At 34.8% G+C, this 12,989-nt stretch overlaps 1 protein-coding gene across 1 annotated transcript in view; it reads left to right on the forward strand.

Annotated features, from left to right (window-relative positions):
• Nucleotides 1-12,796, forward strand: part of LOC133516684 (ubiquitin carboxyl-terminal hydrolase 35-like) — a 40,158-nt gene extending 27,362 nt beyond the window's left edge. Inside the window, exon 12 of the mRNA XM_061849708.1 lies at nucleotides 1,637-12,796. Within this exon, the coding sequence (XP_061705692.1) occupies nucleotides 1,637-2,048 (412 nt within the window). The 3' untranslated portion in view covers nucleotides 2,049-12,796. The remainder of the gene's footprint in view (nucleotides 1-1,636) is intronic.
• The last annotated feature ends 193 nt before the right edge of the window (nucleotides 12,797-12,989 follow it).

The raw sequence follows: 12,989 nt of genomic DNA on the forward strand, positions 1-12,989 counted from the left end.
CTTAGATTTTTTGACTCTTAGGTCTCTTGGGACGCGGACTAGACGCATGCGACCGGCGCCGACCCCGCCGTCGTCTAAGAATGAATTATTCAAGTCTGTACATTTTGATCGAATCGCCAGTCACTCTTGCGTCCAGTCCGCGACCTTAAGAGTCCATAGCAAGCTCAGTTCGAGATACAAACTTAGTTATGCTCTCATTTTAAAACGACTAGCTAGATTGCTCTGAAACTTTTACTTACAATAGGATAAGGTATATAATATAATCCGAGTCCAAAGCCTAGTAAATATTTTTCAAACTGAAACTCATTTTTGTTACTGTATTTCCTCGCTTGTATAACATGTTTTCGTCCTATGGTACCCCATTGGTCCAAAGGGCCTTCGTGAGACGTTGCCATCCGCTCCTGTCCTGTGCCTCGCGCTCCGCGTCCCTCCAACTCAGTTCGGCTGCCCGCAATTGAATAACACAATACTACAATAACCAAGTCGTAATAACCAGACTATACTGACATTTTGATTTGTTTACCTGTCAGCTCTGGTATTCATTTGGAAATGTTTCGTAGCGAAATAGTATAATTTCCCGAAAGGTTCTTCTCCAGTAGTTAATAATTTACATCATTTATAATGTTTCGATCTTGATTATGTATAGTTTTGGGCATTTTTGTCATTTATTATTTAATATTCAACACTTAAGTATTATTCAAGTAAACCGCCACAATGACACTGACAACGGTGACAACGTATCATTGAAATTATTGCCAGTGTAAAAAATTAGTCCCAATGAAATTCCGTAATATGGCGCATGATCCTGGTCATGCTTTAGTTTATGAAGCTTCAGTTACTATAGTTAAAAAAAATACAGCGAATTTAGATTGTGTATACAAAACTTGTTTTTGCTCTATTTCGTTTGTTTTATAAGCTGGAGCTATATAAACTAATTACAGGCCTAGATAAACCTCATGCAAAGCCCGGATGACGGGAGCAAAAATGCACTTTAAAGTTATTAACAATAAATATCAAAATGTGTTGAAGAAAAACGTTGGCTTTTCAACTTTTAAAATCTTAATTAATTTGATATCTGGAAATGAAGTGGAACTGCGTAGTACAGAAGTAATTCATAACCACTTTGAATTATTTAGCCCCGATTACTACAGTAGATTTAGAACGGTCCTTTAGTTGGCTGAAATGGATTTTATCACCAAGGCGAAGGAGTTTAAAATCGGAAATTTTAGAAAAAAATTACTTGTATATTATGAAAATTACATAAAAAAAACATACAAACAATAATTTAAATTTTATTTACAACTATAATATTTCTGAATTTCATAACGGTTCTTGTACATCGTGTTTTTTTATCGACATTCGACGGTCGATTCATTTATTCGACGTTTTTTTCTTATAAAATGTGTGCCCTCGCACTATTGAGACATCAACACATAGTTTCTCCCGTCATCCGGACTTGAGTCATGTCATTATATGTGCATCGTTTAATCAAATTACAATCCAACTCGTAGTTTTAAAATGAGAACGAATAGGTTTTGTTTTTGTGGTTTTGATTTTCAGCTCTTAAAAATGATATTTTAAAAAGTTTCGTAATAAAATTTGACACTAACTGCTCATCGTCGCTTTCTGTTTACAGATTTGAGCCGAAATTGCAAGTTCAAACCAAATTAATGCTCTCGATTCACCACAACCACACGGTGACGTTGCCGACGGTGCGCTCCCAGGCCGACCATTCCGCATACATATTGTACGCTGCCGTTATTCACGCCGGGACCACGCTCGACTCCGGGCACTACTACACCCTAGCTAAAGACAATGGACAGTGGCACATGTATAACGACGACGTCGTGTCGGCCGCCGAAGAGGGTCAGTTGAGCGGCTTGAATCGTTCTAGCACGCCCTACATCTTGTTCTACCGACGCACTGACATCGACGAGGGCACCGCGCCCTCGCTGGAGGAGATGCCACCCAAGGTGCAGGAGTCGGTCATGGCTCACAACAAACACTATGTAGAAACGGTTCGCAAAATGCGGCTGACGAGGCCATGACGTCTCCGGTCGGACAAGTACATTGATTTCACTGTACTGGACTACGTCGATCCCGAGCAATAAGGACACATTGTTCCATATCAAAAAGTGACATAATTAACGCTGCAAGGAAACGCGACAAAGTTTAGTTTATGATAGACTATTAGTTCGTTTTTACTATTAGCCATGCACGACGCGTACATCAAGTGAAGTGAATTAACTTATAAGATTTTGACAGACTATATAAAATCTAAGTATATTTTGTTTATCATGCACATACATCCGTTTTGTGATATAGTTTTTGATCTGGATTGAAGATGTGAGTGAGATATTTTCCGATAGGAACTAATATATTCATTATAAAATAATAGTGACATCAATGTTTCAGTCCCGTTTTTTCATGCGACGGAGTTTGGCATGAGATGTCCTATACGCGTACCTCCACTCACCAAGAAACAAACCCACCTAGTATATTATTGTTCATCAGTTTATCACTGACGTCAAGCTTACGTGAAACCAATCTCAATCTGAACGTCTTTCCGGTGTGTTTACGCTTACATTTGAATGAACAATTTAGTTATTGTTTTTGCACTAGAAAGAAACGTATGCTTTCGTCGGCAATAAACTACTTTATGACAGGTTGGCTGTAGCAGCTAGAATCACTATATCAATGTTAGTATGTTCACAAGGCTGCTTTTAAGTATCAATCCGAGTTCCTAACGCGGTACACCTATAAGTACAACTTATAAAATTATATTATTATAATAACTTAGCGTTCAAAATGTATGCGTTCCTAAGTAAACAGTACATTATGATACGTGTGTGCTTTGTTGCTCACGTTACCTAAGGCGGTATTTCTCTCGATCGTGCGCAATAAGCGAAGAGAGATAGTGAGTACTTCAACACAATTGAGAGGAAAATATAGACTTGTAGACGGTTTTATTTAAAGTCCGTTAATTTCAAAGGTGCATTCCTGAGCTTAAATTAAGTAATTTTCTCAAAGAAACCGGTTTTCTAATAACTCCACTTTGGAAATATTCGTAATGATTTTTTATTGTACTATAATTAGAAATTAGACATATAGCCCATCTTTGTCTAAAAATTAAAAAAAATATTCGTTGGGTTAGGTTTGAAAATGCTTCGTCTGCATACTTAAAATTTGCAATGAGGTAAAGTTTGAAGCAGTTTATAACAACAATAACAACTCATTAGCTGATGTTGATTGATTGCAATCCCAGGGAAATCGAGGGAAGGGATTAAAATATTATAGACAAGTATATAGTGATCAGGATTTTTTTACAGTAACTCATGAGAATTGTCCTGGAAATTGACACTTCGTCAAGTGCTGACGGCCAATGATGAACGAACTATACAACGGTGGCATACTGGTTTGTTAAATCGGTACTTTTTTTTGGTTAATGTAAAAGGTGGACATAACGACTGTAAAGTAAAAACACACTTGTTTATTATCTTAATTTTGAGTCTAATAGCGGCGATACACGGACCTAAATCGGAAACTTAAACTTGACTTTAACAAGTGCTACCCCCTACAGTGCACGCATGCTCCCTTGCGCGTTGTAGGTTCTGTCATCTTGTGGCCTAAATGGGAAACTTAAACTTGACATTTACACTTTGCGCCAATAATCAAGGGGCTCCTGTGATGCCCCAGCAGTTCATGCACGCTTCCTATAAGAACAATGATACGACCAAGTGTGTTGAAAATTATAGACATGGGTATCACACAATTGATAAACTTCAGCATTGTTCTATGGTTTTTGTTACATATCTTTGGGTGACGTATAGGGAGCGTGCATGAACTGTAGGGGGCAGCACATATGAGCGCCTTATTTATTGGCGCGAAGTATAAATGTCCAGTATAAGCTTCCATTGTAGCCCACAAGATGGCAGAACCTCCTACGCAGAAGAACACATACGAAGCTGTAGAGGGCAGCACTTGCGTTGACCTGAAGTGCCAATGTAAAGTTTATGTTTTCGATTCAGGCAAAAAATGGCAGACCCGCCAACGCGCACGGTACCTATCTGTATCTTACGCTGCACTTAACGTCAGTAACGTTAGTGACACTTTGACTATTGTATCTGTTGGTTATCAACTGAAAGTGTTTCAATACCACCCAAAAAATATTATGTAAATTCCTAATATCACTTCTGACGTTCCCTGTATGGTTTATTATGTTTACGACGGAAGTATACCACGTCATCCACCATACAAAAATAGAAAACGTTTTTCCACTTCTAAATATTTTCCATTCTCCATGATTTTTAGGGTTCCGTAGCCAAATGGCAAAAAACGGAACCCTTATGGATTCGTCATGTCCGTCTGTCTGTCCGTTTATGTCACAGCCACTTTTTTCCGAAACTATATGAGCTATACTGTTCAAACTTGGTAAGTAGATGTATTCTATGAACCGCATTAAGATTTTCATACAAAAATAGAAAAAAACAACAAATTTTGGGGGTTCCCCGTACTTCGAACTGAAACTCAAAAAAATTTTTTTTCATCAAACCCATACGTGTGGAACAGATACCCCACTAGAAAAACTAGGTATATAGGTTTTCTATTTTTTCAAATTTGCCAAACAAAAAAAAATTAAAAGCGAAACCTATAAACCTAGAATATATTATGCTGAAGCGACAAAATCAGAGTGATTTGTTAAGTGGAAAACGTTTTCTCCTGAAATTCAATTTCATAGAAAAAATACCGTCATTTCGCTAGGATCGCAAAGCTATTCTTCCCTCTTAAGGTTCTGAACTTGCAATTTAAAAAAAACTAGGTTAAATGGATGTTCCCTTCAAGGGAAAATTGTTTGCAACGGCGGTCGCCGATGCTCTAGCCACTGCCTTATTCTATTATTCATACACATAACATTCTGTACATGCATGCTTTGAAAATGTACAACACGTTGTTAGCACAAGAGCTGGACTTTTTGTGCGCAAATAAACTAACGTAATGTTTTCCATGTAAAAATAACTTATTCATAAAAATTGGGATGATTTCGTTTTTTGTATGTAAATACTATGTGTACAAATATTTCTATAAATGACGATATTCGATGACGAATGTTAATGATCATATAAATGCTCACATGATAATCAAAATAGTCGTTATTTGTTGTTGGCATGCATATTGAACAAGGATATAACCTTGTGCTATATTTTTTAACGGGGAGATAGACTCGTATTTACAAAAGTCTTGACTAGTGATCACAAATTTCGTTGTTTACTTTTATCTGATACTATAAAATAGCCGGTTGGCCATCAATAAAATGATACTGAGTTGTAAATTGAGGCATTACTGAAGGCCTACCGCGAACCACATTCGACGTGTTGTCTCTCTGTCGCACTTATAAATTCGTGCGTAAGTGTGACAGGGAGGCAACACGATGACCGCGGTTCGCAGTAGGCCATCTGATGCGCGGCAATCACGTCTGCTCCTTGTCCAAGTGATTCCTTAGTGTGTTTCCTATAACATGAGCAAATAATTAAAGCATATATTGTACTCTTCAAACGAAAACACTTTTGTTCAATATTTTTTCATACAAAATAAATATTGTCTTCAATGTACGCCATCATCGTTGTAATTGACGTTAATTGTCATGCTTTAAACATGATAAAATTCGCAATACATTGCGTCGTAGAATAAACTTTAAAGTGTAATAAAAATCTAAACAAGCAATTTTTAAAAGTCGCTGTACAAATGTTGGTCAGTTTTAGGTGACAGCCTACAGTTTAATTTATTGCTCCTGTTATAGGCAACACCCGGTATATATCACACAAGAAATCTTAATCAATTTTATTTTTTTAACGTTTTGCTTTAAATTTATTACAAAACTAGAATAATTCTTGGGCTTAAGTCACGCTGCTACGAGATGGGAATGTTTCTATGCTCTCTAAATTTTTATCTTGGCTAGACTGAAATTGAGTCATGAAGATCACGATGTCTAAAAATTCTATGTAAATAAGTAAACAAGGTGTTTCCGTCATTTAGGTTATATTTATATTTAAAAGTTGCTATAAAATTATAATCACATGTGTACAGGTAAATTACTTCTGCCGTATATATATACTACGGTAAATCTTGTACAGAACGCACGGTTGCATTTTTATCACTTGTCACGTTCTAATAAATATGTAAGTGCGAAAGTGACAGGCATAGTGACAAGTGATAAACATGCGACCGTGCTACAGCCGCAGCACTCTTTATTTGTCGATAAAATGACTGCTATTATAGTCTGTGAGATCTAAGTTCACATATTTGACAGTTATCCATTGAAGTTTGTAGTGGTAGCAGGCTAAGACGTATCGTTTGTCAAATCTAGCGATTATAAACAAATTATTCGAATCGATTTTGCATCCGATTTTTGCATGTTTGTATTATTTGTTTGTAATGTTTTGTTTGTATTATTAATTAACCTTTTTTACAAAATTAAAATGTGTTTACATCGTATTTAATTTTATTATCATTTTGTTTTTGTTTTAAATGTATCGCTTATTATTATATTATCGATTTGTATCAACTTGTGCAAAAAGTCATTTAAAAAGTCATGCGCGTTTACGTTCTACAGGCGTTGTCATGTTCAAATGTGTGACCTTAGATCTCACAAACTATAGTGAGATCAAAATCAACTCGTAATTAGCGCGGCAGGGCTTGGCGCCCCTGTCTATAGGATCCTAAGTATTGTCAGGAATATTCATACAATACATATACTCTTTAATTGCACACCTCAATACAGAAACAATGCAAAGAATACAGACAACAGGCGGTCTTATCGCTAAAAAGCGATCTTTTCCAGTCAACCGGACCAGTTTCCAGTGAATATTCTGCAACTGTTGTTTTATTTTTGACTTCTATGCAAAGAGCTACAAACCAATATTTACTTTGATTTTATTCATAATTTTAGGTGTTTGCTGCTGTCTTAGAAAAAATATTGTGTGCAACGTTACAAATTTAAGGCTTAAAATTCTCGGGCCTCGCAAAAAAAAAAAAAAAAAAACAATATACACGGACCCCAATTATAGTGATGTGAGAACCGGACGAAAATTTTTGTATGGGGAATGAAATTTTTATGGTCCAAAATGAAGACTTATCTTACTTTTTTGTAAAATTTTCCCAGTTTTTGGAAGCTTCCACAACTTGCACTTTTGCACTAATCTCGGCGTAAACATCATCTTGTCGTTCAAGTGGGCTCATGTCGCTCTGATATTTGTACTTGTAAAAAGAAGATAAAACATTATACAACAATAATGGGTATGTTAAGTTTTGTGAATAAGCGGGTGTCTATTTGAAAAAAAGTTGTGATTGTAGAGTATTTTGGATTATATAAAAATGCTGCTTGATCCGAGGTAAGTTCAAGGCTCTGAAACGTGTACAGTGTATATAAATCTATATATCTATAATTACATTATATGTGCATTATTATCTGTACGTAATTATATTTATAAAACAAAAATGTAGTGCATTTTAACAGTATTATTAAATGTTCAGGATATTAACAATATTTATAATCTGCGCAGCACCAAGTGACTACAAGTACCGTCAACCGGGGTGAATACAGACGGCTGGGGTGCATATCGACAAAACTTAAAATGTGATTTACCTGATAATTTCTTAATAACTACCAAAATAAATTGTCTCATACAAATTCGACTATTATTTTCAATCGATTGATACAATTGGCGTGGGTAGTTATCCCGGTGGACGGTAATGTAAAGATATAGTTAAGTTTCCTGTGCTTTGATTAGAGATCAATGTTGGTCTTTGTATAATACTCTATTTGAGCCACACTTTCACATAATGGCCACTAAAACAAAATAGGTACTTATTTTCTTGAGTGACTCTTCCAATAAACAGCTGACAGAATTTGAGTGTACTCCAACAAAATAAATACAACGTAACTTCTGGCACGTCTCAACAAAAACGACCTTTTCCTAGTTCTAACATAAGCAATGGTAACTATTAAATGTATATAAAACTATAATTAAGTGTGGTCATTCATTAACTTTAGTACAACGGCCTACTGTATTATCTCATACCGATTTTGGTGTTCAGTATATGTTTTTCTCGTTGTTTTAATACCTGTCATTGTGGAGTTGAAACCTTCCCGTTGACTGTTTAACGCCATCATGTCGCCAGCTTTTGTCGCATTTAATTTCACACATGTGACATGCCTGTACATGTCAGTCTTACCATTTGAATCAGGTGGCACAGTCGCATATAACGCAAATATTGGCGTCCCAAACATTTATAGTCGTATGATATAGTAGAAAAAAGTTTTATTTTAGAATACACAAAAAAGACCATAAGCTATTAGTTTTGAATTATATAATGAAAAACTAGAACATATCTAGCATTAAAAGCAAATGCTATAATATAACAAAATGCTTACTTTCTTTAACTTCGCGTAACTTGCTTCTGACCGTTTGCTATACACTTAAGACAACTTTCAAGTCGAATCTCTTTAATTACTTTTGGATTTTCATTGTTAATTTTATTTAATTAATATACCATAAACTATAGCTATTGTCTTAATCTGGTTTTCAAAAATAAAACTTCTCAATACTTTAAGCCAACTCGTTAATACGAATGTGGGTTAATGAAACGAACGAAGCAGGGATCGGAAACCGGTATTTTTTGTATGGGAACGAAAACGGTATTTTTTCGTTCTTTGTTAATTATTTCATTTTTAATTGGGCAATCTAATAATACGAAGTCGTTATCTAAAAACACAACCGAGTCCTATATTTGGAGTATAAAATAAACCGAAATATATGTTTATTTCAAAGTTTTTCCAAAAAACCGGTTCTGATTCCTGGAACGAAGTGAGGGAGTGGATCACACGAGTGGTTTAATGCCTAATTATGTGCAGTTACTTAGTCAGGTCATAAGTTCTGTCACAAAGGTTTTGACTGATAAAATGTAATACAAAGCATTTAATAAAAAAAGTTTGCCATGATTTGAAAGCTTGTTTCACACTGATCAAAACGTAATATAATTAGTTTACAATTTAGATCGCGTCTTTATTTACTACTTGTTTACTTTGGGATTGTCGTTTGGTGCGAATACGCGTCGGGATTGTGAAAAATTATACTTTACAAAAGGGAGTAAAATTCAGTGTCACATTAATAAAATAGGTACAATTGTTTATTTGTATGAACCTACATTGTTATTTTATCACCAGCATTTAGTTCTCCGACGAGTTTTTCCTTCAACTAATGCCCTTCAAACTTAGGGTACTTTTCAGTAACACACTAATTTTTAACTGCCATTCAACGAGTAGGTTTGGTAAAACACGTACAGTTGCAATTTTGCCAATGAATTATGTATTTTAAGATGGATAAAGGATCCAGCTTTTGTTTCATGTAATATTCATTCATTTAAAAAAGAAAAGTAAATAAATAGGGTTCAAAATCACCTTGAACACGCCGCGTACTTATTGCATGTTTTTTATACCATTTTTCCGAATATTACATAAAATTATGCAAAACTGAGACAGAGAATTACGTTAAATTATATTGTTAGTAATGCAGCATTAAATAAGCTTTCAACTCATATATATCAATAATGGGGGATCTGTAACTATAGCTTTTTTATCAGTCAAAACCTTTTTGACAGAACTTATGACCACTAAGTACTTACATACACTATTTTATCTACACACATATTATAAGTTGTATGATATATGCACTAATCGCATATTACAGCCGGCTACCTTGGTCTCTCGCGGAACTCGCGAAAATAGGTTGCCAGGTCCAGCCGACCCTATCCCCCCCCTTTTCGGGGGTAGGCACGGTACGATCTCGTGGCTACTGGGCCAAATCGGCTTTGTTTGACCATATGAACAATCGTGCCAAGCGCCATTGCCTGAGACAACTGCAAACTCACTGCACTTATACCAAAGAGAATTTGAAATAGAGGTGGATTGTCAAAAAAAAAACTTTGTAGGCGAAGTATATTTACTGTGTCAAAAACATATGATTATGACACACACACTTATATGTGTTTAATTTGTTAAATATTAAAAAGTGGCGCAATCTAATAGATTAAAGGCCAAAGGTCCGGTGGCATCGTTTCAAGCGACCTTTGGGTTATACCCGGTAAGATGGCGCCACTTTTTGATATTTAATAAATTTAATACATGAAGTCAAATGGCGTTCTAAAAGTTTTAATCATGTGTCGAAAGATGGCAGTAAACTTACTGTGACTACAAATCTAAACAAAAAAAACGTAATTTTCGCGGTTATTTCGATTTTTGATAAAGTTGCATGCAGCGCTCATGTCTGCAAACAAGTCTGCAAAAATCAGAACTACCAGATTTAACGCCAACGCTAATGTACAATGTTTCTGGAATTAGAGATATTCTAAAAATGAATGCCATAAGAAAATCGATATCAATGTTATTAAGGAGTGGTTCAGTAAAAAGGTAGTAGTGAATTATCTGTATATTTTTTGTCTTTTATTATGGAGCATTATTTAGTTTTTAGTGATCCAAAATAATATAAAATAAAAATATAATCATATCGAAATTTATGACATTGTTTGAGTCTTCTCGTTGTTATTGCAATGTACTTGGTAACTTTTGACAACACAATTTTAAATTCTTCACTTGCCGTTTTCTACAGTGCCACAATTGAATTGTCATTACGATTGGTTTTAAGCTTTTAGGAATATCATCTTACGAATAAGTTAAACCAAACTGTACCCAGGATAAACTGGATTTTGCTTTGGGTAGACAGGAAGTCACTCCAATCTAACCTCTGACAGAGGTTTTTCTATAGGAGACTAATTTCTGTAAGAATGGCAAATACACAAAAGTGGAAATTCCATGTACCTCAAAGTGAAGTCAAATCAAAAAGTTGAGTATTGAACAAATGACAGTTTAATAAAGTATAAAGTAGCTCATCAAACTTTAAAGAAAAAACTATGTTAACTAAGACGCTGTGCATAATATAAAAGCCGATAACTTGAAATCGCCCTTTCATTTTAATACGATTGTATTTTATTTATTTAGAATAGTCTCTACAGATTACGATAAAAAAACGCACTGCTTAAAGATTAACACAAAATATAATGAAAAATCTACATAATGTGCTGGTACTTTTTTCCGAACCTCTCAAACTCATTACATTTTCAAAGATAGGTATATTAAATTTCTTGTAACAAAACAATCTTAGCGCTGCCCGTTATTTGCGGTTTTTAAATGAATCATAGACGGTGTATGATGTGTTTGGATAAAATCTTTAATGTTTTTTATAACATACATAAAAACATTTTGATTACTTGACACGAATTATTGTTATTGTTAATTTCTTAATGTTTGCGGCGTTAGTGCCGTCTAAGGGCGTTTCCACCAGAGATGTGCTGCGCTAGGTTGCTATGGATGTGTTGATATCCACTAATCATGGTCATTGGTCCACACAGATTATCACTTGTGGAAACGGGTTCAACTAAGCTATGATTTAACATGATTGGATATCAACCACATCCGTGGTGGACAGCCACCCTAAGAAGTTTAATTATGTGGCTGCGCTCTCGATAGCTTAGGTTAACAGCGTTGGCTCCAGTACGCCGAGGATATTCAAGTCCCACTAAGTCAATGTTTATTATTTATACTCTATTTTTTTAATATCCTCGGAAGTTTTGTGCAGTGCAGACCGAAAACGTCTATATTGATTTTATAACAACGTCGATTTTCATACGATTAAACCCAAATCCTTTTGATATTTTATGAAAACAAAATTTAATTCATACAAAGTACTTATTCAGCATAAATTTAAAGTTTTTTTAGGTCTCAGTGATAGTGGATATGCAAACTACTCGCTAGAGGCGTGTTATAGTTGCGCTTATCGCATTTGACATGACATTATATTAAATATGTATAGAGCTCGTGGCTCGTGTATTTGTCGTATTGTCGTTAGAAAGAAATTTACTTAATATCATGACATGTCAGTGCGACCACAATACAGCACCTGAATTTGCGGTACGCACAATCGCCATCATATATATAGGAACGATCAGAAGTTCACAAATATCTGAACAAAGCTTCTATTATCAAGATGTTAAAGTGCTTTTGCAGATATTACTTAGACCTTACCGCTATATACATACACGTATATCTGATGGGGACTGTACATGTAGGCAATGGATAGGTTAATTTCACATTTTTAGTAACAATTGAAAAAATACCTTGCTAACAATTAGTTCACTAAGTTAAGAGGATATCTAACGACAGATTCCCCAGACAAACGTGGACTACGTTCTCTGCTCTGGATATTAACAATAAAGAAAATATTTGAGGAAAATGGGGACGACTTTGTTTGGAAAAACGGTCGCACGCGGACGTCCACTTTTCCTTTAGTAAAGTGGTAACGTGTTTTTTGATTAATTTAAACTTTACTGACGTTCTTTACGAAATTGATATTGTGATATATATCATAAAAGTAAATTAATTGATTAATATTTCACCAGAGACAGGTAAACACGTTATAATTTTAACCACGGAATCGTTTTTACACAGACTTTGTACGTCTTACGTTTACTTATACAAATGTTTCGCGTTTCTTTATGTAAATAAAGTTATAGCATTTAAGTATTTTAAATGATTAATATTAGCATACTTGTAGTTTAACTAGTTATATTTATTTGAATTGTAATTCGACAAATTATCTCCATATATTATAATATTCATTATATGTATTTAGATAACACATTGTGAAATCAACTTTGGATTAAAAATAAATGTTTTTAAAGCCTGTTTTGTATATATTTATAAATCAGTTTAACCCCCAATCGTAAAATGTCAACCCGTTTTATTTTATTTAAACCAACGATTCGTTGATTGTAGAGGTACTTATACGATGTATTGTATAGTCCAAGACACAGTCGGAGAAAATGGCACCGGAGATACCTCCATATATGTTTTGTGGTAACACTGGTAACTGAATTTG

This window comes from Cydia pomonella, chromosome 1 (assembly GCF_033807575.1).
Source record: "Cydia pomonella isolate Wapato2018A chromosome 1, ilCydPomo1, whole genome shotgun sequence".
Classification (NCBI taxonomy): Eukaryota; Metazoa; Arthropoda; class Insecta; order Lepidoptera; family Tortricidae; genus Cydia; species Cydia pomonella.